The sequence below is a fragment of the Xenopus tropicalis genome, chromosome 1 (genome assembly GCF_000004195.4).
Source record: "Xenopus tropicalis strain Nigerian chromosome 1, UCB_Xtro_10.0, whole genome shotgun sequence".
Taxonomy (NCBI): domain Eukaryota; kingdom Metazoa; phylum Chordata; class Amphibia; order Anura; family Pipidae; genus Xenopus; species Xenopus tropicalis.
The window spans coordinates 181,099,807-181,127,512 of NC_030677.2; the positions used below are offsets into that span (position 1 = coordinate 181,099,807).

Here is a 27,706-nt window from a genome sequence, read left to right on the forward strand (position 1 = left end):
AGCGTTGTTCTTATTTTCCACAATTCCAGCATAATAATAGTGACCTGCAAAAAATAAATAAATAAAAGTTGCACATACCACCAGTGATCTATCAGTGTGGTCACAAATTAATACCTTCTGGTAAATCATAAGATTTTCTTACTTACAGCACTCGGTGCCAATAACGGCATTGGTGTGTAACTCACTACGTGCAAGTGTGTGTGTGTTTGGGTGCAGGAAACCCTGTAAATACCAATTCCTTAAGGTCATGCCTGTCTTGTAGGTCCACTTTTGGTCAGGGACCCCCTTAGCAAATAGGTTTTCACCCCAAATTGTACCTTTCAGGTGTCTCAGAGGCAGTACATAGGCATTCTACCCAATGACTGGCTCCCCTTTAACTGCTCCAGGCACCCCCAAGGGTGTTCAGCCGCACAATTTAAACCGCTGATATAATTTGTATTTCTAGTAGGTAAGACTGCTTTTTGATACTTGAAGCAGTGCCCAGCAGAGAAGGGCACCTACAAGCAGGGACGCACAGAATCCATACATTTTGGAGCTGGCTGAATCCCAATCAGAGCACTAATTTACGTATTCAAATTTCAGCAAAATTGTATATAATATTTATAATATACAGCAGAATCAAGGACAGCTCCAAAGCCCTTTTATACACAAATCGATGTAAATCCTGACAACATTAATGCAATGTAGCAGTATAAATTAGCTGGATGCAAATGGACTCATAACAAATTGGCCGCTGGCCCGCTGGATTTCGTTAACATCTTGAGAGCCACAAGCTATTTAGGAAACATGCTTTTAATTGTGTTTAGGTGTGAGAGTAGGAGATCCTAACACACACACTTTCTTGCTGTTTTGTAGGGGAGAGAGAGCGTCATCTTTTATGAGGGAAGTAAAATAGATACATGGGGGAAATCTATGGCACCATGAAATGTGTAACCCCTTAGCTAACAACATGCAGAAAGTATCTGCGGATGTAAAGATGGCGTCGTTTCTGCCTTTTTTACTACATTTTACATTTTTGAAGCATTATGTAGCAAAGTTACCTGGTGTTTATCAAACTTGCTACCTGTTGCATGTTATCTCACAATCAGAGAGGAAACAAAACTCCATTAAAGGAACAGTAACACCAAAAAATGAAAGTGTATAAAAGTAATAACAATATACTGTTGCCCTGCACTGGTACAACTGGTGTGTTTGCCTCAGAAAGACTACTATAGTTTATATAAGTTAGCTGCTGTGTAGCCATGGGGGCAGCCATACAAAGGAGAAAAGGCACAGGTTACTTAGCAGATAACAGATAAACCCCGTTATATGGGGCTTATCTACTAGTTATCTGCTATATAACCTGGGCCTTTTCTCCTTTTTTCCAGCTTGAATGGCTGCCCCCATGGCTACACAGCAGCTTATTTATAAAGTAGCTTTTCTGTAGCAAAAACACCAGTTTTTTGCAGAGCAACAGCACATTATATTTTGATTACTTTAAAACATAGTAATTTTTTGATGTTACTGTTCCTTAAAGACAAAAGAAACATATATAAATGTATAAATACTAAGTAGTTAAATGTTAGTAGCATACACTGCAACTCTAGAAAATCCTATCGATTGGAGGGCCGTACCATTATCCCACTGATTTTCTGTGATTTTGGTCCTCAAAAGTACTGAAAGGGTTAATGGCCTCTGCCAGCGGCACAAAGGCCAGAGCGGTAGGAGGCCAAGGCGGCAAGTGCAGCCCTACGTTCCAACAAGTTGAGGTCAGGTTGGCTTGCCGAGGGAAGTACAGCTGTATATACATTCAATATTCACTAAATATACAGTATACATTCCTGTGAATTCCATTTTGCCATTTTTATTCAGACAATATATTTCCACAGAAAATAAAAATATTAAAAAAAATTTGATCATTTTTCAACTATCGTTTTATTCTGAAGTAGCAAAAATCTATTTTATACATGTAATAAACATCAATTTTCACACGTTATTGTTTAGATAAAAAATGATTCAAAAACTTGTAGTGCAACCACACTGACCCCGTGGCCTTGGATACGCGACGTTGCTCCGAGCAGCTGATCCCCTCGTAGAAACATTAGACATTTATTACAAAAATAATTGCTCAAGATCTGTATGTTGTGAGCAGAGTTGGGTTAGTGGTTTCCTCATATGTCACTGAAGAGATCATCTGGATCTGGAGTGTTTATCAATGTCTGGGAAGAAGTTCCTTCTGTTGAGAGAGTTGTGCCAACGGCCTTTGCTGGGACTGGATTACATCTGGAAGTGAGCAGAAACTAAGAACAATTTAATAACTGCAGTTCCAACAATCATTTTAGTAGCAACATGTGCATAAATCTAAAGGCACACACAATTTGAGGTATTTTTAATACATGTCTTGGAAAAACAGAGAGAATTCTGTCCAGACTCTTATACATAGTAGCCAAATACAATACATAACACCAGCACCCATGGCCTGGCACCCTGACCACCTGCCCGCTGAACTGAAACACACATGCAACCCCTGCTCAGTCCACTCAACCACCAAGCTTCTCCCCGGTGTTCTCCTTCACCTGACAATTGCTACCCCCTACAGCAGGGTGCCCCAACCTTTCCTACTCCTGAGCCACAGTTAAATATAAAAAGACTTGGAGAGCAACACAAGCATCATAAAAGTTCATGGAGGTGCCAAATAAGGGCTGAGATTGGCTATTAGGCAGCCTCTATGCACACTATCAGCTTACAGGGGCTTTATTTGGTAGGAAATCTTGTTTTTATTCAACCAAAACCCTGCCAGCACACGTTCTTACAAGGAATGTACCTGCTGGGTGCTAAACCTATCCTAGTTGTTTTGGCATCTATAAACCAGAAGAATAGACCATGAAAAGCACACACATAGGGCCAAAAAACAACATTCTTTTATTATTTATCACTTATGGGTAAGAAAATACTTTTCTCCTAATTCCTTTCCAGATTTTTCCCATAGACTTCATTAGAGTTTTCATGTGATAAACAGTGAGATAAGTTTTTCTCATTAAAGTGAATCTGGCCCATAATGTTTTATTCTGACTTTTGGTGCTTTTTGGACACCAAAACACCTCAATAAGATTAATGGCCCACATTGCATTCTGAGCACTGCTACTGTCTGGCGGACAACATCAGAAATCAAAAAGGCCCAGGACCTCCTGATAAGTGGTCCAGAGTACTGACTTTCTTATTCACATCCATAATCCAGCCAATGAGCATGCTTCTTTGTTGGTAGTTTATTAATTTGGAAGAGCGCCAATCTCTAAAGTAGAGCAATTATTCTATCTGCAGGCTATTAAGGGATGCTGAACACTGTAGTTCAGACAAGAAAGAAACAATCTATAACCTGCTATCATCAGGAGACTGACTTTTGATAGAATGAAATCAGCAAGAGCCGCACACAGTGATCAACATATACGACAGATACGATGGCAACATGTGTGATTTCAGTTCTTAAAGCATATTTGCTATGAAACAATAGAGGGACTCATGAGACATTCAAACAACTTAGCTCAGTCTGTCACTGTGGTCTGGTCCCTGCAGGAAACCACCAATACGTCTTGAAAGAAATAGATTAGCCAATTCCCCAGGCAGCCAGAATGAAGTGCTTTCAATAAACTGCTGCATGGATCTCTATTTATTTTATACATGCCATGCCGAATGAATCTCAAGTTCCTCCTTAGGGATCCTGCTGAAGTTTAGATGTTTCACCACAAGTTTACTAATGTTGTATCTCTCTATTTATCTGATTCTCTGCCTCTCAACCAGATTTGTGGAAGGAAGTTCGACCTTCTTAGTATCAAGAACATGTAACTGCCAAAGTAATCAAGACTGTAATTCTGCAGGGCTACTGAACTCTAGAAACAGCTTTTGTACATGAGAAGAGCAGTCACTCAATGTATGTGTGGTGGGACTGACATGGCTGCAGGGATAACTACAACAATGGGGCCCAATGACCTTGAGAACCAAGCCAAACTGGGAAATGATATATTAATTAGCCAAGGCTCTTCATTATGTAAGGACATCTTGTGGGTTAATTGTTTTACCAAGCTGTAAGGAAGTATTTGTAGAGTGTAAGCTCTTTTGGGCAGGGCTCTCTTCACCTCTTGTATCGGTTATTGATTGCTTTATATGTTATTCTGTATGTCCAATGTATGAAACCCACTTATTGTACAGCGCTGCGGAAACTCTGGAGGCACAGATCTTCCATGCTAAATGGCTGTGGTTGCCCTGAGCTGGTACAGAAGCCCAACACATAATGTACAACATTTTAGCCTACTTCTTTAGTTAAGCTTTTTCTCCTTTAAGGTGTTGTGTGTAAGGTGGAAGATGAGGCGACCAATATCAGCAAAAGCCTTGTCAATCGAACAGGATGAATTTTATCGGCCACCTTTGAAGGCAATCAGCATCAGTGTTACTGCTGAACTGTCAGATAGGGATACAATTCTCTCCAATGGTCACAGGAAAGATCGTAATTGTAAGGTGTATGGCCACCTATAGGGCAGGGGTTCCTAAAATGCAGTCCCAACCCCCAGTGGGGACATCCCAGGTCTACATACTCAGGTAAGGGTCATTTAGATTGAGATTTGGGTAGATCTGGGAAAGATTATGACCCATTCACAAAAATTGTGGCAAAAAGGTGAATTTTAAGCAAAAATTAAAAACTACAAATCAAAATTACGCCACCGAAGAACTGCCAAGTTGTCATAGAACCCAGTGGCACATGTTTCTTCAGCATTCAAGTGACCTTGTAATAACGGAGGGCCAGAATACATTCTGGACTTGAAAGAGAGGCATGGACTCCTGGCATGTGGAAGTCACTCCATGGCCCTATGCCTGGAGAAGTTCACATAATATATAAGGTATGGAGGCTTGTTAATGAGTTTTATTCACAATGAACATCTGATATGACCAGCCCTGATATTTGAACTCATTCAGTCTAGGAAGATACTTACTAGAGGCCTGTATATCTCTGTATGAGGACTGACCTTAATACATCAGAAATACTTGTGCTCCTGTATTTTTTATTCAGGTGTTAACAAAAGCTGTACAATACATAGAAAATACAAAAAATATGTACGGCCAGAAAAATGTAGGTGTAAGTAGATGAGTTGCAAGGAACAATGCTAAACACACAAGTATTATGTACAGTATGTATGTGTGTATATATATATATATATATATATATATATATATATATATCTTTTCCAATTGGTCCGCACTCCCTCCTTACTATTGTTTCTCACATACTCCACGGGTGCTGCATGTGGTTGTATTATATATATATCTTTGCAAGGATTATGCGCACTCCCAACTTAATTACATAACTTTATTATAAATAGTTACATGATTATTCCATCAACGTTTCGGTCCTGTTCTAGGACCTTGTTCACGAGGGTATGACATCATGAACAAGTACAATTTTCTGGACATAACATGGCAAGCAGATGCGGCAGTAAATATGAAATATCAAAAAGTGACCGCCCAGTCACCGTACCCTGGTTGTACATGGGGTCACAGGGCAACACACGTCCAGATGGGAACTGGCAAAAGTGAATTATATCACCTTATACACAAAAAATATGATACAAAAGTGCCCTAAATCAAGGCACATCATACACAACAATGACATTACATTACATGTATCTGCACGTTTGCTATTACCTTTTATTGCTGGTACCATTACTCTGTATAGCAGTGCTAATTGTACACAGAAGAGAACAAAATATTTCCCGGATGGTTCTGGTGTCAAAGTGTAGGTTTGGTGCAAGCATAAGGGTTATGTGCAAAGCTTGCACTAGGTCTTGTATCCCAGGACTACTAATCAGCAGGTAGCATGACCATGGTCTTAGCTCAAGTAACATCTGATTTATTTCCATGGAGTTTGAGAACAGGAGCAAATTGCGTAACGTTAAATACATTATCCCTTCCATGAACTAAGGCCAAACATCTCTGATGCATCAGACACTGATGAAATTGAATTATACAACTAAGCCAACTTATGTGTCACATAAACTCTGTTATATAATCTGTCTTAAATTGTTAAAAAGGCCCCATCACTGTGCAATGACAAAGCACTGGGCCCCAGAAAGTATTTTAGCTGGTGGGAAATCAGAAGAGACTGATTCGAAAACCTTTGGGTATAATGAATTAAAAGTTGCAAAGCTTGCTACTGACCTAGTAACCTATAGCAACCAAATGTTTAGCTGTTTAAGGGTGAAGACACACTGAGCTACTAGTAGCAGCTACTTTTTCACGGCTACTAAACTCCAGAAAATACCTTGCCATAGACAATAATGAGAATTATATAAATGATCGGCATTATCTATTTTAGTAGCCACGGCAAGTAGCTGCTACTAGTAGCTCCATATGTCTTCAGCCTAAGGGTCAAGACACTCAGAGCTACTTAGTAGCAGCTACTTGTCACAGCTACTAAACACCAGAAAATACCCTGCCATAGACAATACTGAAAATTGCCTCTGCTAAACACAAGTAGGGACAATTAGCAGTCAATGATCAGCATTGTCTATTTCTGTAGCCATGACAAGTAGCTGCTACTAGTAGCTCCATGTGTCTTCACCCTAAGGGCTCTGGTACACAGGGAGATTAGTCGCCCGCGACAAATCTCCCTTGTTGCGGGCGACTAATCTCTCCGATATGACATCCCACCGGCGCAAATGTAAATAGCTGGTGGGGTGGCATACGCGGCGCCGCGATTTGCGGAAATCGTCGAAGTTGCCTCTCGCCATCCCACCGGCGATTTACATTTTTGCCGGTGGGATGGCATTCCGGGGAGGTTAGTTGCCTGCGAACAGGGAGATTTGTCGCGGGCGACTAATCTCCCTGTGTGCCAGAGCCCTAAAGGACAAAGAAACTTATCATGATTAAGGTTCAGCTGATAGGATAAAACAAAGCCATTGGTATGGTATAGAGTTTATTGGTCAATTCACTCTCCTTCTTAACTTCTCAGTGCTGAGTCTCATTACTAGAAGTAGGGGGACATCACCGTCTGCTTCCATTCCTTTTGACACTGATGCCAATCAGTACATGCGCCATTACTGCATATGTGCCTATTACTTTGTAACGCAATGTGGTGCCATGCTGTGCATATTTGCAGTGTAATGCTTGTTTTCAAAAAGCTTGGCTGGTAGGACTCAAGAAAGTATAGTAGATGGGGTCAGACACGTGTGATGTTATGAGAAATGCAGCGTTGGGTGACTGCTTACACAACAATCACCTATGACTTACTAGCCCTTGGCAAACTGTGCACCTTTTATTATATTACCCTATTTGTCATTACTGACAGGCAGCCAAAATCAACACAAAACACCGGCCTGATTCTACAGTACATAGTGGAGCAGATATGGAAATAAATACTGCTGAAATAAGAAGTTTCCTGAGGGTGGCTGACAAATTAAGCATTTATTCCAGCAAATGACACCATTGTGCACCCACGCTGGGTTGTTTCTTCGGTTGATTAAACAGCCAATAACTGAGAAGCGTACAAAATTGCCAGAAGTTCCACACAGTGTTTTGCCCCACTTGTCATACCAGAAATTCTTTGCATTTGCCCCATTGACAAAATACACAAAAGCAATTAGCTTTTTGTAATGGGTCGTTTTTGTTATTATGAGGCATGGTGTTAATTCACACTTAAAGACAAGTAAAGACGTGTAATTACTCCACTTTATTTAATACTTGCCTTTGAACCTTTTCTGAATTAAAATAATGAACAGGTATGGGATTTCTTATGCCTAAACCCAATATCCAGAAATCTAAATGATGGAATACCATCTCCCATACAGTTTATTTTAATATTACACTACAATATTATTATATATCATATTATTATATATATTTCCTACTTTACTAAGCTGCATTAATCTATATTGGGTTTAATTTATTTTGAATATTTTTCTTTAGTAGTCTTAATTTATGGTAAGCCAAATTAAATAAAAACCCTTTATCCAGAAAACGACAGGTCCCAAGCATTCTGAATAAAAGATACCATAGAACAGAGATCCCCAACCTTTTATACGTGAGCCACATTCAAATGAAAAAAGTGTTGGGGAGCAACACAAGCATGAAAAAAGTTCCTGGGGGTGCCAATGAGAGCTATAATTGGTTACTTAATAGCCCCTATGTGGACTGGCAGCCAACAGAAGGCTCTGTTTGGCATTATATTTGGTTTTTATGCAACCAAAACTTGCCTCCTTACCAGAAATTCAAAAATGAGCACTTGCTCTGAGGCCACTGGGAACAACAACCAAAGGGTTGGGGAGCAACATGTTGCTCACGAGCCACTGGTTGGGGATCACTGCCATAGAACATACTTATTAACAAATATGTTAACTTAATATAAATTGAGGTACCATTTCCAAAACACATGGGCGATAATAGAAGCTAATGCCTTTGGTGGGAATACTCTCCAACTTTCTCCAACCAACCGGACTGCAGGTTAATTTTTTATAAATATCCAATGGCCTCTGATCCAACAGCATCTCCCAGGATGTTGGGTTAAAATGGCTGCATGGTAGAAATCAAACAATTTCGAGGTTGTGTGCTCCTTGATTGATGTGGTGAAACTCCTCTGTGTCAGATGAAGCAATTCAAATACAGATTAGAAAAGAATTGCTAGGCAGTGTTTAACTGCAACTCTCCTCTGCTGAGAAGTGCAAATATGTAAGCTGATTTCATAGAAGACTTAAAAATGTGAAAAAAATAGAACATTACCAATGAAAAAAAAGAGTCTACTGGAGGATGTACAACTAAAATACAATAAGGATAATCCATGCCAAAGCACTTATATGCTTAAATAGATGCTGGAGTGGGCTCCCATCTTATCTACTTCATATCTCCTTTTGGAACTGGATCTTGGAAGAGGGATTTATCTCATGGAAACAAGCAGCTTCCCGAAACAAGCAGAAATCTGGCTGCAAACAGAGTGACTGAAGGAACATATGTTGGGCACATGCCCTCTTGCTGAAAATACAGGCCAATTTACAACATAACTTAATAAACATGATTATTTAGGTTTACAGTATTTGCATACCATTTTTTGTTGCTTATCATCTGTGGCAGTAGGCAGAATATTCTAGGTAAGTGCATTTCATGTACGTCATTGTCTAATCTTTAAAGCCTGCGTTAGTCAGTGCTCTGTGTAACGGGGTAGGCGCCCTACCCATACCCTTGGGCATCATTCACATGCGCATTTAAAGAGTAGCAGAAGCCACAGGCTGTCCCTACTGCCTGCCCTATGGTACTGTAGGTGTAAAGGACAGGACTTGCCTGCTTCTCCTAACCTCTCCTCTGCACCATATTTTCAAAGTAAATGACCCCTATTATTTATAAAGGAACTTTATAAACAATATTTTGTTACAATAAATCTGCAGTATTTATAAGCAGCATTAATACATTATCCTTTAGTGGCCTATTTAACAGCAAATAGAATAACACCCTCTTTAGATGTTTTGCTTAGGGACATTTCTCAAACTACTCTGGCATTTGGGTCCTTTGAAATTTCACAGGGTTGCAAATTTATTGGACAGCAAACAATAGCATTAGAAATGATTATCTCAGTGGCTGCTGACCCCTTCCCTAATTCCTTCAATGGGAAAGGTCCATAAGGACAGTTAGAAAGAAGATACATTTGTGGGTATGCATAGCCCATAAATACTGAGGCTCTTTCATTGCCACATGGATAAGAAGCACAGTGTTTTGCAATGTTTTTCTTTTATCTCTGGTTTCCGATGAATCATCTCAGCAGTCTATTACATTTGTATATTGTGCAAGGGATTATTGTTTAAAATGATAGAATCCTTGGCTTAGAGTGTTAAATGCAGTTGGCCACTCTAAGAGCCTATGTTTTTCTGCCCATTGGTAAATGAGTGAGTCTTGACAGATACTGTAACTTCAGTTGTTGAGGAGAGGGCTACTTTATTTGTGTGCTGGTAAGTTTGTTTTCTGAAATTGATAGCTGAGTATATAACAGTTTGGCCACGTTGAGTTGGGCGATATCAGACTGATCCAATCGTTTGGCCCCAAGGTCAAATAATCAGATCACAACACCAGGAATACAGGCCATTGGAGCGAGGACAAAATCAAGGAGCCCAAACAGTTACCACTTCAACGTGATTTTGAAACCTTTCCAATCGATACCAGACAGGTAGGCCAATCAGAGTGCCCCAAACACAGATAAGCTGCCCACTCAGAATGAAGGAGCTGAATCAGCGGTTAAAATCTGCCCATGTATAGTGACCTTAACACTTTTCTTTTAATGGCCAACAAAACCCCAGAAATACTGCTGTGTTGCTTTTAATGACCATCAGACCAATGACCAGTAAGAGCAACAACGTACAGAATACTTACCGCACAATGAAAAATGAGCAGAAACTGTGAGGAATGTGTGTGTATTTCACAGGGGGGCTATACTTAAAGTGATACTGACACTAAAAAAACTACTCTTCAAAATATTCATGTATATAGAAAGTTACCTATGGGTCATGTTGTTTTTTTAACTATAGGGTTGCTTTTGTAAGTGTTACTTGAAGTTTCAACCTGCCAACCTGACTGTCACATCTCAGCCTGTCAGTTACAGCTTCTAATGCTAACTGCCTTCTGCTGCACAAATATGGCAGCCCCCTCATAGAGGAACATGGGGGATCAGAGAGGTAATGTGAAGGTATCTGGAAAATACTTTTATGGCAAATTCTAAAGCTCATGCAAAGATAATGTTATAATAATTGTAAAAAAGTTTTCTTTAAAGTTTTTTTTAAAGTATCTCTTTAAAGCAGGGGTGGGCAAACTTTTTGGCTCAGGGGCCACATTGACTAACAGACGGGCCGGAACAGCGTTACGCTGCTCCCTCCTCCAGCGACCCGCTGCTTCCTCCGTCCCGTCCTTCTGTTCCCCGGCTCCCCAGTGCATTCTTTTATATGGTTGCGCCCCGTGCGTGCTGACGTTGTGCGCACGCACGGGGCGCAACCAATCAGGGCCCGTCATTCTTTTAAGGGGGCCGGAGATGGCGGGCCGGATTGAAAGGGCTAACGGGCCGGATGTGGCCCGCGGGCCGTAGTTTGCCCACCCCTGCTTTAAAGTGAAAAAGGGATACTGGGGGTGTGAAGTGGCACAGCAGCCCTAAACCAGTCATGCTTGTATGGGTTATACTTCCCCTTTAATAAACCCAATTCAGTTGATTCAGGTGTGTGGTGTGTTCTCATTGACACGTCTCTTAGCAAATTTGACACGCAAAGCTGATCGGCATCCATGGACTTAATGTTACATGTGTATTTGACAAATAAGGCCGAAAGTATGACATGTTTAGTCTGAGGAACCATTTGCAATGAAAGAGAAAAAAAAAAGCGCACAGCATCATGGAGATCTGCCAAGTCTAGGGAATGAGTTAGTGACATAATTTTCTCCCTTGAACAGAATCCATGGCTCTCAAGTGCTTTGCTTCCTGATGCACGGAACAAGAAACAAAGGAGAGGCAAAGCATGGCGAGCTTATCTGCATGAATGATAAAATATAACGGCAGCGTCGAGCGTTAGTCTTTTCACAATTAGGTAACAATCAGCAGTTTATACATTTTAAGTAATAACATATTTAGTTATAATGGAATGAACTAATGGCCCTTCTGCTTGTGCTAGGGACACTGCGGGTCTACATAGACTGTTAAGGCTCGGGCACGACGCTTCATCTGCACCAAGGTATTTTATTAGGTGAATGCAGATGCCAGTCAAATCGGGTATTGGATTTATCAAAGCCAGATGCTATCAGGGAGAATTACATGTGCTAATCACTGCAAACTGTATTACACTTTTCTATTAAGGAGCAGGAACACAGTTGATACAGATTATCAGCAGAATGGGCATGATAATATTTTATCCTTTACTAGCCCATGAAAATAACACAGGGATACATATGACACTGGTTATGTATTTTATCTCTTCCTGTAACTGTAAAGGCAGAAAATCCTCTTACACCAGTTTAGAATATGCCAAAGAAAACACATGCATAGCTTTTAGGCAATACATACAATAACAAATGAATGGCATAGCTTAATCGTCAGTACTTATATTCATAGTTTAGAAGCCGTACCAAACAGTTTCACCCCACTGTGTGAGATCTGCAGTTACAAACTAGAATGATTCCACGTTCCAGGTCAGAAAACCAATTACAATATAAGAAATATAAATAACAATTGCTGTATACAACATATAGCAGAAGACAAAGAAATGATTCTTTGAAGTCTCCCTACATCTTTATACTCATATAGACATTTCTGATAATAGATGTTAAGTGTGTGTAGGGGGTTTACTGTATGTATAGAGAAACTATCTGTAAATGGGAACTTACTAGCAGGATAGGTGTTTTCCTGGGGAATAACTACCAGGAGATGTTAGAGGAGGCCCACTAGGGCCCTGCCCTGCAACAGATATAATGATATCATGGAAAGGGAGTGGACTATATCAGTTTGGTCAAGTAGGACCAACCAAGTTTAAGGGATGTATTTATTAACATTGGAGACAAACATCAGAAATTAGATTTGAATCATCACCTACAAGTTAGAAAACAATAGCAAATATCTGATTGGTTGCTATAGGCAACATCACGGGTGATGTTTGCCTCCACTGTTAATAAATACAATAAATAAGTCAGCGTGGAGAAACCCTGTGAATAAGGTGTGCCAGTTCCAGGCTAGTACCGCTGCACTGAGTTGTTCTAGAAGCCAGAGCAAGTTAAGGTTGGATGGCTAAACAGTCTTAGCTGGTACCCTGTGGCAAAGCCATCAATACAATAACCCAGGAGCAGGGCTATTGGTGATATGACTGGGATTTTAGGAGTCCCCTTTTACTAAAGTTTTATTTATATGTATTACTACAGCCTAATTTAGAGAAAGGAGCACTGAAACAGTAAGAAGAACAATAATTAATGGATATTTCACAACATACAAAAATAAAACAATACTAGCAAGTTATTGCGAAGTGCTGTCATCATAAAAGTATCCAGCTGCCCGAGCCAAAACTCTGTTTAAAAATTTCTTTATAGCTGTTAAAAGTACAACAACCATAACATTTCTGAGAAAACAAAAGCATCTACATATATCATCCTAGATTTGTTGTAGCGTTTCAAGTATCATTGAAATTATGTTATAATTATTGTGTCTTGCAATCATACAACTAGCAATCATGTAAATAGTGACATCTGTCTTCCTGTTCATTTTATCAGCTGTTTCTAGAAACAAAGATAAACCATAAACATCTCCAGCATAGACATTACTGGGCAAAGCACGCAATCGGTACATTAAGAACTGTACAAGTCAATATGACATCTGCTGCAGAACCTTATGCAGTTCTACCTTATGTAGTCTGGGCTACTTTCATTTTTTTTTTAATAGTTTTGTAATAACATTTAAGAAAATGTTACAGTAGTGGGGTGGGGTGGGGTGCTGGAAGAGAGGTAGCTTACAAATGAGGGGTTGCATTTTAGGGGTTACGGATGTCTGTCTGTTTTTGCTAATGTCGTATAGTTCATTCTCATCTCCATAGTATTCGTGCTTTTGTTTTTCAGGTGCTGTGGTGGTATTGGTGCATTATCATTGGCTGCTGGGTGGTGGGGTGGTTTTCTTTTCTTTCCATATGTCCAAGACTTTGTATTTTAGCCTTTGTAAGTTATAGGCCATATGTTCGGAATTGGACTCAATTAGGTTGATAAAGTCAGTTTTGCAAAAAAAAAACCTTTGGTGTTTTCCATTTTTGCTGCTTTTAATATCTGGAAAATAGTTCCCTGCATGAACTGGGAAGTTTCGTTCTGGACTAAACTACATTTTCTGATTTTCAGTGGAATTGGCTTGACATCTGCCTGCGTGTTAGCTTTAAAATGAGCCAACTTCCCACTGGAATCTGCTAGGATTCAATACAGAATAGATTCAACCAGTTGGTTTATATTTTTTATCAGTGATGAGATTGGTGTGTATAAATAGTAATATAAAAAGTTGACAGAGTATCTATGTATGTATGTTGCCAGATTTGCTACAAATCTTGTCATTTTGCCACTGCCTGTCTATACCCAGGTTATGAAAGACAGTGGCCTGTTCATCATCTATGCAGTAAAATAATACTGTTTCAAAACATGTCTAATTATTCTTAAATAACATATGCCTCCCATTTACAGTTCTCAGTCTTTTTATAGCTTGCTGCGTATGACAGCTGTAAAACAGGACCATTTCCTTCAATGTAACCCATTGAATTGCAATGTTATAACCTCAAGCATAAATGTGGTTACATAAAGAAAGATTAACAGCAGATTTTGCTTGTAGATATTCTGGTCATGGTAACACACTGCTAAACTGCTGGAACACTCCAAGTCTTTGTTCTACAGTGAAGCTGGCATTTAAAAGTTGGAATCATTTGTTTTTGGACTATGTTGTACAAACACACCCAAACACGCACACACTTTAATACCAGTATAGGATCTATTACCTAGAATGCTGGGAACCTATGGTTTTTGTAATTTGGATACCTTAAGTCTACTAAAAAAATGTAAACATTAAACCCAGTAGGATTGTTTTGCCACCAATATGGATTCATGCACCTTAGTTGCCAAGTACAAGCTACTGTTTTATTCAGTGTCAGGCTGAGATGCCAGGGGACTACCAGAAAACCTTGGACCATAGGCCCACTTTCTAAACTATTATTCCTCCTCTCCTCCCTCAACCTCTTTATTATACAAGTCTCTCTTTTCTATCCTTCCCATTCAGAAATATGGTATGACCATGCAATTAGCCAAATAGTTAGAAGCAAGAGGGCCCACGGACACCTGGGCCCACCAGGAGTTTTCCACTGGTTTTATTTTATTATTGCAGAGAAAGGAAGGAAACCATAGAATTATCTGGGTCTGGTTGAAGTGGGTTGTACAATCCTTAGAGAACATTCCTGAGCTAGCAATTTTTTACATTTATGAGTCAGGAACAAACATACTATCAGAGGACTAGAGTCTCACTTTTTACTACCCTAATTTTATTGAACTCCTGAAAACACTGCATGTTTACATTTACTGTAAAAAGGTGATCAGCAAAATCCTGTTCCTCCATATATGAGCTATATTTATTAACTCTGCACAAAAGCGTTGTCTAATTTAATACGTTGTATTTCATAGTAACCAGAAGAAAGGTTAAATAATATATATTCATTTGCTCTGAGTTGAAGCACTTTTATTTCAATAGGCCAGATCTCATGGTAAACCAAAGGCAGTCATTGCAATAATGTGGATTTTAGGGTGTTAGAAATATTTGTTATGAAACCTTAAAAGACTATGCACCATCTCCAGCAGCAGGCATTTTAGTGGAAAATACACGAGCAGATGGCTAAACAAAAGGCTAAATGATTGCACTTAGCTTACTGCTAGAGTATTATCCAGTAAACTGCCTGCTGCTGGAGATAGGTGCATAGAGCCCCTCATTAGTGTGACTAGTCACCCAAACCTCGCCACTTCAACTGCGGATTGCGGGCGGGTTTGGGTTGAGTGCTTCCACTCACCCTCCCCTCCTGCAACCTTACACTGCTGGCTTCTTCTTCCGGCTCTTAATTTATAGGCGCTCACCCAGTACACCCTGCCCCTATGATGTCATTGTGGGGTGGGTGTGGGCCTATAAACAGAGGGAGGAAGCTGGGTTTCGGGTTGGGTGCGGGTCTAGTATTTTTCGACCTGCACATCACTACTGCTCACTGCATAATGTATTCAATTCAAAATCTGGTGCAAGCACAGAGTGCGCCACTGGTGGGCACAAGACAGCCCTCTGCACCATGAAGGCTCTAAAACTCCCTAACCTGCGTGTCTAAATGAAATGCAAAGTAGGGAATGGGAGAATAATGAAGGCAGTGATGTTGTCATGAGAACTTGTGCCCATAGATGCTGATGGCACAGCAGGTAAAACAAAGAGACTTGCACCTGTTTTTGCCACTTTGTGTCTTGCCCTAGCATCAGTAAATGAGCTCTATAGTCTCTGTAAAAGTGCTGGGGAATATGTTGGTGCTTTATATAAAGTATAATAATAATTGTGAGCTCACCTCTTCTATTATCCCAAAAAGGATATTTCAATGGAAATCTACAGCTCCTCCATCCATTGCCTTCTGGCAACACCCCGCCCCCCCACAAGTCAAAAATTAATATATATCTGGCTAGAGGCTGCCCAAAAATACTCAAGGCAGTTTGGGGCCTATGGCTTGCTATTTGCCATATCCATACAGATCTCAATGGATGTTTTATATGGATGGGTGTACTACTGCCTTCAATGGCAATCTTGTCCTTTCCTTGTTTTCTCTTTCCATTTCTCTCTGTTAAAGGTTGAAATGCAAAAGTGAGTTTGCCAACTCACAAACAACACATTTTGAAACTACATTCTATTGTATCTCAACAAAAAGGGACAAGCAAGTAAGTCTCCAGTACGTTTTCCAGAAATAGTAAATCTTGCTCCTGCTCTGCTCAGATGAAATATCTTGGGACCATATTTAGCAGCGTAATTGAGCAAAGGGCCAGAGAAGAGAGGGATTGAAAGGACACATACTTGTACTGTGAATAATAGTTATTTAGCAGGCTCTGAAAGCAATAATTTTCCTTGCCTCTTCATTCATTAGTCATCATGACTTCTTATTTTTCATTTACTATAATTATAGACTGTAAATTCATATTACTGTTTGGTTTTCCACGCTTATTGATAACATTGTTATCTTTATATTAAAATCCAAATTTAAACAACACCAATAGTGAATATAGTAATTTATATATTTAATAAAAGCATCAGTATATAAATGAAGGATTAATTGCAGTAGATAAGGCAACGCAACTAGAAGAGGTTGTTTGATAAAGGGCTTTAGGTTAAGAGCTTTTCTTGAAGTACTAAGTTATCAATATTTAAAAAACAGTACCAAGTAAACAGTTTCCAAACCTTGTCAGCTTATAATTGCTTTTTGGAACCATTCATTTAAAAGGCACTGTGGCTGCTTTGTCTCTATATAATTGTGGGACAGGCACAAAAAGATTAGAGAAGTAAGGCAGTTACAGTGATGTAATACTTGGTGGTTGCCTGTTTTACAGCCATATATGAGAAGAAATTAATCAAAGTAGGTAAGAATGTCTTGACTGGTCCAACTGACCAGTGGTTGGCTTATGTGAGGCAAACTTTAATACTTAATAGAGCTTCTCCAGCAGAATCCTGAATAAAAATCCATTTTTCAAAAATACAGATTTTTTTTATATTTAATTTTGAAATTTTACATAGAGTTAGCCATATTCTTCATTTCCCAGGGTGCCATGTGACCTGTGCTCTCATAAATGTCACACTTTACTGCTGAACTGCAAGTTGGAGTGATATCCCCCACCTCCCAGCAGCCGATCAGCAGAACAATGGGAAGGTAGCAAGATAGCAGCTCCCAGTAGGTATCAGAATAGCACTCAATAGTAAAAAATCCAAGTCTGGCTTGGGACTCCTCCAGTTACATGGCAGTAAAAGAAACAATAGGTTACCTGAAAGCAGTTCTAATGTGTAAAGGTGGCCAAACAAGCACCGATAACCTCGTTTCCTAAGATATTCGGTGCATGTATGGTGGATTAATGAGGCAACCAATACCACAAAACCCCTGGATATTGGTCATCTCGTTGAATGGGCGGGACAAAATTTTGATTGAGCAGCCGAGCAAAGACAAGCGTTTAGGGCTGAATTGTGAGATCGGGTCGCTATTGTTTCTACCTCCGTATCTGACATTCAGCTCTGAACATTAGTGGAGGGTACAAGTTACAAGGTACTTTCCTTCGACCATTGGTCATAATTGTAACGCTTCTGAAAGCTCAGACTCAGGCACAATGCACTGAGATGGCGCCTACACACCAATACTACAGCTAAAAAGTGATAGAGTGAATTATTTGCTGTGTAAACAGTGTTATTTAGAAATAAAAAGTGCACCATAAAAATCATGACAGTATCCTTTTATAGGTTGCAATTTTAACCTAATCTTTCTTTAAACTTACTCAAATTACAGTAGTTCCCTCACTCACACATCGTTCACGCTTCATTTACAGTACATACGACATGTTTAATAAAAGGGACAAAATAATGCCTCTGGCCAGAAAACTCTCTCTTGACCCATATCATCTATTTAAACTGACACTATCATCCCTTTGCCCTAATTGCTGGTCTGCTTTAAAGTCTAGCTCTGAGAAACTGCTAACTTCACACTCTTAATTGGGTTCACCGAGCATGGAACACTCCCAGTCCCACAGGCAGGCTCATAAAATCATCAGAGACTCTTCCACTGTCCCAAAACTCATTTCCTGGAGCTCACCAGATAAAACTGAAAACAAGAAACCACTCAACTCTGCTGCTTATCCACCTTCATTTTTTAAATACAGCATGATGCCAACGCATCATTAATTTGCATGCCACTGAGTTTTATACACTGATGCAGACTGTTGTAAGGGGACTAAATACAGTCCAATTATAACAAAAGGCCAGCCAGGCTGATACCATAGATTAGAAGATGGCACTATTGCTGTTGTCCCACCTTTAATATTGCTTGGAACGTATTCCTAGAGCAGTAGCCCCCATATTTATTTATATCTGTTTATGTATCATATCCTCCATTTACAAGGACCTAACATATCACTTGTACGCTGTGTAATAAAGGTGTCAAAGTAACAATAAACCAATGACTACACAATTACACTTAAGTATGTGAAGAGATATTAGGAGACATGACATTACTATGACAATGAAAAGAGCACTGAGGACACAGTGATCCCATTAGATCCCCATGCAAAATACATAGCGGTTGAGCACAGTGCAGCTCTGTACTTTCTGCCTGCCATAATATTGGGCAATCAGAAGAGATTTGCTCCATTGCAATGGGTAGTTTAGCACTTACTAGTCCCTCAGTGGTTCGTCAGTGACAGGCTGCCACAAACACTTTAGGCTATACACAGAAAGATATGATCAGTTAGAATCTTTGCCCTATCTGGCCACCAATGTGGTAGGGAGGCTAATTCAGCAGATTCAATCATTCAGTCATAAATTAGATCAGATGACAGCCGATGTAGTCTAATTCACCATGGATTGCACGCATATGACATATAAGAATTGCTATGGTACTGTATGAACATCATTCAGGTAATAAAGAAAAAGATCAGTAGCTTCCTATGTTTAACATGCAACTCAGTACTGGCTAAAAAAATTATTCTATGTGGGATTATTAACCAATATTACCTCTGATCTGAAGACATCTTTAGGGTCAAAAACCATGTAATTTATGATGTTTTTTATCAACTTTTATGATATCTGTATGGGAAATATGTCAGAGGCCTGTGAGTTTTTAGAGAGAATGTACATTGTAACACACCGCCAAGTTGCATCTCCAGCTCACATGGTAAATGCTTCTAATAATATTGAAAATTCATTCCAACTGGAGTTCTCTATATATATAAAATATATAAAAAGCACAAACGGATTAAAAATACAGAAAATAAGAATGCGTGTGCTTACAAATGAAAAAATCCCCCAAAAACCTCTAAAACCTAGAATTAAATATAGATTGTTACAATTCGCCTAGGACTACCCCCATTGCCTCTACATGCCCTCAACAGCTTCTAGATGGCGCTATTTTACATTTGCAGTGTTTGTAGTTTTGACGCAAACAAAATTTGTTTTTTGCACAAAAAACACAAAACGCAGGAAAAAATATGAACTAAAGTATGAACAAATATGAATGTTAGTAAATGGGTCCCTAAGAGTCAAACATTTTAATGAATACATATGAAAATGGCATTCTTTCTCTGTTAAAAAAGTTGCTTTTGGGTAAAGATTTTTCAGTTACATTTTCCCCAGTTTTTCCTATTCAGTATTTATTAGGAGTGTTTGCCTCCCTTAGGATAGTACAAATATATTATTTATACTGTATTAATACTATATGTTAGTATCAGACACTAATGTCGGGATGTCGTATGAGACTTTTATAAAATAGCGGTGCTTGGTAAATGATTCGCATATGATTTTTGTCACAGTGACACGTGGAAATGTGGTAAGACGGGAAAAAGACCAAGTTGCCATGTCGGCAAATAGGCTCCTATGAGTACGTCCCACTGCACAGTCTTTGTTTAAAAGAAAATATTCAGCATACATTAATAAAAAAGAAAGATCAGCTTTCGTCCCTGCAATTCACAAGGTTGGTCAGGGTGGCCTAAACGCTACCAAATTGCTCCTATGAAGAGCTCTGAGGAATTACTACTGAACTAATGATTACAAATGAGAACGTCCAGAGGGGAAAGTGCCTTAAGCTACTTCCACTCAGAGGGGGAAGGAATGCTAAATACTGAGAGATTTCCTTTAAAACGACACACTGCTCAGAGTACATTTTAATGCTTCTAGCAAATATATTACAATTGAGGAGCAGATTTTTTTTAAAGATAAGAAACAAACAAGAACCTTGCAGATTTACTAAGCTCTTTTACAAGATGGAACAACTGGAACTTTTCCAAATCCATAACTCTCCTATTAATCTGCATGCATTCATTTTAACCCCTTAATGATTACATATTCGGTGGGATGTTAGCTTTGATAATAGCATCAGTTCATTAAATAAATAACTGATGGACAATAAATTGTTTAGTAATTTAAATTGCTGGGAATCTTTCAGGATTCCCCAGTTCAACCTTTAATTGAATATGGGAAGAACACAAAACTGGTCTGCATTACCAGTATGACAAAGAGAAAGATAGAGATACATAATAAAACTTGTTGACATATGACAGTTTGCAGAAAAGCAACATTGGCACGGACTGGACAACTATGCCTTGGTCTCCACAAAGTGGTTGGCTAAGAGAAGCAGGCACTTCTTGGCAGTCAGTCACACCGAGTTATCTAAATGTACAAAATATAAGGAGGGATCAAACTCCATCCATAAGGGTTATTCATTCATTAACAAAGAAACGCCAAATTGTATCTAAACTCATAGGTGTGTGATAGTTTCTCCAGCACCCAAGACATCTCTTGTTACAATTGCCACAGCTTAAAGGTTTGTGACTTGACCTTTTTATGTTGGTAAAGTTCCTCAGAAGGGAACGACTATTAGCAAAGCCAATTGCAGTGTTGCTAAATGGATCTGTTCTACGAGAAACACACAAGAATCAGAAGGTCCCCTGCTTAATTTCCCATACAAAATGCCTAATAGTTTAAAAGATGGAGATGGGTTCACTTCAGCAAAGCTAACTGCAGCCAGGTCTCATGAGGTTACACAAATGTGCACAATAATGGGGATAGACCAATTTCTGTCAATTTCTGTCTATTTGATCCCAACAGCAGATTTCTCATAGCATGCAAATTGGCTTTTGAAGGTGGCCATGATGTAACTTTCTACTAATGTGCACATTTGCCTTGTTATTATCATTCTTTAGGGGACACCTTTAACACAGCACAATTTTAGCACAGTAATTATTTTCTAAGTGAAGGAATGCCACAATTAGTCCTTCTGTGTCATGCTGTTTTCTGAACAGCAATTGGATCATTCCCTAGACATGTGTTCTAACATGTCATATGGAGAACTAACTTTCATCTGGTGTTTGTTAGAAATGAAAACATATCATTAAGTTAATTTTCTGACAATGATACTCTTTACTGACCTGGTCCATGGGAAAATTCTTTAGAAAGAACTTTGCTAAATGATGCCATTGTAAAGCTGAATCTAGAGTAGTAATGAGCAGGCTTCACGGATACATAAAAGGGCATATTTAATGAGGTATACACAATATATTACACCAAAAAATAGAATTCTGTGTTGTTTTGACATTTTGATTGAAGCAAAAAATAAGTTAGGAAAAATGAATGCCAACCATCTCCCAAGTATGAACATAACCACAACTATGCACAGACCCAAAATGGCAAACATGGCTGGCCAGTTACTTACCGTTAATGCTCATGATCTGCTAACAGATAGAGGTTAAAAATATATCGTTTTGGATTGTTTCGAGAGGACATCAGAGATCCACAACCAATCTGCAGCCAAAGTGGTGTCCCATTATTCATCCAAAACCATAGGATTTGGGCCAGCACATTACTAGTCCTGACTAGAGCCCTGTTTCAATACTGCAGCAATGTCACAGCATTTCTAGAGTCTTCCCAGCAGGCCCCATAGGCAAGGGGTGCCTTGGTGTAGTCGCGTCCCCTGTAATTCCAACACTGTTACTGCATCTGTGTGAGAATTGTTACTTTGGGGCAACAATAACGCCACTGCCATCTGCAAGTCAGTTGTGTATGTAGATACAATCCACTAAAAGAACCCTAGAATTATTGGGACTCCTAGGCTGGTTTTTATTCTAGGATTCTTGAGCCCTGAACTTTGCACATGCATGAAATTGATCAGAGCAGGCTGAGTGGGCAAATTGACACGGCTAAGAAGCGTGTAAAGACACAAGTAACTTTGTAAAAAGCATCACAGTTTTCCAGTCAGTTTTGCGTTTTGTTTGTGTTCAAATAAGGCCTATAAAATAGTAAAGTGCAGCATATCGGGCTATATAAATAACTGATTATTATTTATTGGGTCACTTACTCAGACAAATGCCAAAAGTAATGCTGAAGTCTGGTAACTGTCCGTGCAGAACTAGACACAACTATATATGATAAATTCCAGTTGTGTCAGGATGGCATCTGGTGTGTTGCTAGTAAGGACCTGTCAGGATACAGCGGATGTGGCTGAAAGTGTTCAGAAACATAAAACAACAAAATACCAGGGAAACAGAGATCAAATCTTTGTTCTTATAAAGTACTATTGGAATAAATGGTGCCCTCACCACACTAACCAGTCCTTTCCTGTTAAGAAGAACATACATGGATTGTTTAGCGGAGGCTACACACCTAACTGTAAAATCTGCTAATGTTAATTTATTATGATGTTTATTAATGTTTTACGTTTTGAATTGTAGATAATGTTCTTAAGTGACTACTCCAAACAACTAGTTTGACGTTGTTTGGCATGCAAGTGGCATGTGTCCACTGAAGTAGGGCACTCAGGGGACCCTGAAGCTACTGCCTGGCCCAGGGGTGGTTGCAGCCCCAAAACAAGGAATACAAAGAAAAACTTAAACTGGTACAGTTTCAGACCTGTCAAAATGAACATTTAATGGATGACTGTAAATAATTTTTTGTCTGACAACACCACATTGACATCCTTTTGCCCAGTGCTCGGCACATTACATACTTTTCAGACTTTAATGCCTTCTTAGCATTTATTTGAAGAATGTACCCCCTCCTCCTTCCATGGGCCTGGAAGCACTACCTTTCTCTACCTTCAGTCATATACAGGAGAATTCAACTTGTAAATCTAGCTTTCTGTTACATAAAAGATTTCTTTTTCCCCTACAATTCAGCTGCTTTTTCTCAGAATTCAAGCATCATTGCTCCTGCGCTGAGTAGCATACGATACGTCAGATCGTGTGTGTTACTTACTGCGGAAATTTCCTGCAACCCTTGCAGAGGGAAGATTGTATAACATTTTGTGCAAAAGAGAGTGAATACGGTGCCTTTAGCCACAACTTTACACCTGACATAAATATGGGCCACTGTCACCATGGCAAGCCAAGCATACGCTAGTGTATATATGTAGGTGTGCCTGCACCCTAAGGGCAAGGTCACACGAGGCGTATATCCGCCCTAAGTTTTTCATGTGACTCCACCCTGACCCATCCTCTACCTACTCAAATTGGTGTGCTGCAATCTTATATAGAAGCTTCTGACCCACCCCCGATTGAGCCGGGTAAAATAGCTGCTGCCAGGCAAATTGGGGGAGTTTAAGTTGTTGAGACCCATGAGGACTGGGGCCCAATTGGGTTTTCCCGGTACAATGGAGGGCCAGTCTAATGCAGCCTCGTACTATTCATTACACAGGTGTGCTGAGTTATATATCCTGTGCAGTGGAAAATAACTACAAGAGTAAAGGCAGCATTAAACTATAAAAGAAGCAAGCATCCCATAACTGCTTTACTTCTTTTATCTACAATATTTGCATTTTTATTTCAAACTTGCAAATTAGTTCTTTAATATGTTTTATGTGTAATCTTAAGGGCAACTGAAAAATGTAAATATACTGTTTGCAAAAGTCTACAACCCCCATGTTTCAATCTTTTTATAGAGCTGCAACTATCATTATTGTGTAAGTATGCATCAGCTTTGCACACTGTTTGGGTGATTTCACTCCATTCTTCTAGGTACATGTTCAAATTTATAAATTAAATTTGTTATTTAGTGAAGTTGGTCAAGGATCTGAATACGTCTGCTGTTATTGTTTATGATTTAGTCCAGCACAGTGGAATATATTTAGGAAAGCTGCCATTGTGGGTTGTTCTCTACATGTTCACAAAGCAGTCTTTGTCCTAAACTCAAAATGATATAGAGCCCTTTTTATAAATCAGGCGCTAATGACAAGAGGTGACCTGCCTTGCAAGACATGACACTGGTATCGCTTCTCCATGACAGGTCTCATCTTGCCATACGGCTCATAATTTATTTGAACAGGAGGTAAGTGATAACCTTTGCTAATTACCCCTCCCACAGATGTAGAGTTCTTGCCATACGTTGACCTCCATTGGGTTTGACACTCACTTGCTTGGATTTTAGTGACACACCTTTGGTTATCTCAGTAAACTATGTTTGCATTAAATAAAAAAATAAAACTATATATGGAATATACTATCTTTAACGCTTTTGCCAGCAGCGACACAAAATCTATGTAGCTGGCAGGAAAGTGCCACTTACATTGATTTAACGTTTCCAGATTCTATTGAAATTAATGGGAAACACTTGCTACATAGCAAAGCACCGTCCTGGAGTGACTGTACTGTTACCTCTGCCAAGGTGAAATAACTTATCATCTATGGCAGTGATCCCCAATCAGTGGCTCATAAGCAACATGTTGCTCCCCAACCCCTTGGATGTTGCTCTCAGTGCCCCCAAACCAGGGAGTTATTTTTGAATTCTTGGTTTGGTGGCAAGTGTTGGTTGAATAAAAACAAGATTTACTACCAAACGAAGCCTCCTGTAAGCTGATAGTGTGCACAGAGACTACCAAATAGCAAATCACAGCCCTTAGTTGGAAACCCCATGGACTGTTATAATGCTTGTGTTGCTCCCCAAGTCTTTCTACATTTCACTGGGGCTCATGAGCAAGAAAGGTTGGGGACTTCTGATCAGTGTTGGACTGGGAACCCAGGGGCCGACCACAAAACCTTAGACCCCAGGCCCGCTTTTCAAATTATTTTTCCTCCTTTCCTCACTCAACCTCTTCATTCTCCTAGTTTCTTTTATTTACATGTTAGCATCTATTCTTCTATCTATTTCTCCACTTTGTTCCCATTCAGATATAGGGAATGACCATGAAACAGGCCAAATGGTCAGGAGAAGGAGGGCCGACTTACACCTTTTTCCTGGTATCTTGGTGGGCCAGTCCGACACTGCTTCTGATCTATAGTCAAAAGAAAATGTAGCCAACAGCTGTTATCATGAACAAACTGCTGAAATTTCACTTGGCTTTACTAAGCAATAACTTTTAAACTCATCTTTTAAGTCAGGCACCCGTGTGTCCTTATTTTACTCAGGAAGAAAAGCTATAGACAATTAAAATATATAACTGGTAATTATAATGCCCATTTAAGGTAGCTATACAACATTAACCAAACTGTTAAAAAATTGCTTAAAGCACCAAATAGTTTCTATCTCAGAGGCCGACTAATTCCTGTCTCGGAAAATTCAATTATTTAAATCTATCTGCAGTGTATAACTGATGAAATGTGCTGTATTCTAGACCTTGTGGCAGGCATTGTGCATTGATTAGAACAAAAATTGAACAAATTAGAACAAAACTGTCAACAATGTTAGTTCCGCTGAAACATGATTTGAAGATCTGGCAAAGCATACACTGGATTTGTTGCTGTAACTGAATAATGGTAGAATGGAAATCAGGTCTGGTGCAGAGCTGCTGGTTATTCCTCTTGGAATGGAAAGAAGTGAGGCAGAGTTTCTCTAACCCAGTGATCTCCAACCAGTGGCTCTGGAGCAAAATGTTGCTCACCGCCCCCTCTGATGTGACTCCCAGTGGCCTTAAAGTAGGTGCTCATTTTTACATTTCTAGCTTGGGGCATGTTTTGGAAGCACAGGGATACAGTTTTACTCCAAACAGAGCATTCTGCAGGCTAGAAGGCCACATGGGGCTACCACATAGCCAATCACAGCCCTTATTTGGCATCCCCAAAGAATTTTGTTCATGCTTGTGCAGCTCCCCAACACTTTTTACATCTGAGTGTGGTTCACGAGTAAAAAGGTTGGAGATCCCTGCTCTTACCAAATACAGTCAGGTCCATAAATATTGTTTTAGCCTTTTAACAAAAATATTGGAGTTGAAGTCATATAATGAATGTGGGCCGACTGCTGGCTTTAACTTGATGGTTTTTAGATCCAAGTTAGGAGAATTGTTCAGGACTTATATGTAGTCAGACCCTTTCCATGGCCAGGTGCATTGCCTTTGGATGCTGCCACTGTGAACTTTCAATATATCCAAAAAGGCTATCAATGCAAGTAAAGCAGGCCATCTATAGGCTAAAAGACAATACAGCCCTATCAGAGAGATAGCAAAAACATTAGCAGGGACCAAATCAACAATTTGGTACAGGTATGGGATCCGTTATCTGGTAGTATAGAACTATGAGAAGAGCATCTCCTATTGACTCCATTATAAGTAAATAATTCTAATTTTTAAAAATGATTTCTATTTTCCTTTTAACAATAAAACAGCCTACTTGGTTTATTTCATGTTTAAATAATATTTTAGTAGACTTAAGGTATGGAGATCCAAATAACGGAAAGATCCCTTATCCGGAAAACTCTAGGTCCTGAGCATTCTGACTAATGGGTCCCATACCTGTACATACTTAAAAAAACAAACACGATGGTGTGCTAGCAACAGCAAAATCAAGTCAAGAACAATCTGAAGGAGGTAGGTGTCTCATTGTCAGAAATCAAGAAAAGGCTTCATATACGTAAATACAGAGGGTTTACTACAAGGTGCAAATTCACTAGTAAGCCTCAAGAACAGGAAGGCCAAAATAGACTTTGCCAGAAAACATCTAAAAAGCCTGCCAAAATTCTGGAGAAAAAAATCTTTGGACAGATGAAATTAAAATCAACAAGAATAGCTGAAAGAAAAGAATTAAGAGAGGGGGGAATTTATCCTGATAAGCATAATGATCATGATCTGAAGCATAACACATTATCTATGAAACATGGAGTTATTGTTCTGGCATGGGCATGTGTGGTTGCCAATGGGTCTGGATTATTGGTAATATGACTGCTGACAGAAGCAACAGGATCATTTCTGAAGTGTCTCCATTTATACCTTGCTGCTCAGATTCAGCCAAATGCTGCAAAACTGATAGGACTGTGCTCCACAGTACAGATGGACAGTAAGCCAAAACATAATGTGAAAGCAACCAAGAACATCTAAATGGCAAAGTGGAACATTCTTTAATGGCTGAATTAGTTACCTGACCTTAAAGGGGGCCATACATGGGTAGATTTCAGCGGCTGGTCTTATGTAATCTAAGGGCTGCCAGGACAAAGGGCTGTATATATTAAGGAGTTGTCTTTACTCAATTACTTTTATTATTT

General features: G+C 39.4%; 1 protein-coding gene across 2 annotated transcripts in view; it reads right to left on the bottom strand.

The window, feature by feature from the left end:
• Positions 1 to 1,895: 1,895 nt before the first annotated feature.
• Positions 1,896 to 27,706, bottom strand: part of xrcc4 (X-ray repair complementing defective repair in Chinese hamster cells 4) — a 151,971-nt gene continuing 126,160 nt past the window's right edge. The window contains exon 8 of one of the 2 annotated variants that reach the window (NM_001113080.2): positions 1,896 to 2,262. In NM_001113080.2, the coding sequence (NP_001106551.1) occupies positions 2,151 to 2,262 (112 nt within the window). In that variant the 3' untranslated portion in view covers positions 1,896 to 2,150. The remainder of the gene's footprint in view (positions 2,263 to 27,706) is intronic. The other variant, XM_012970791.3, reaches the window with a different exon arrangement.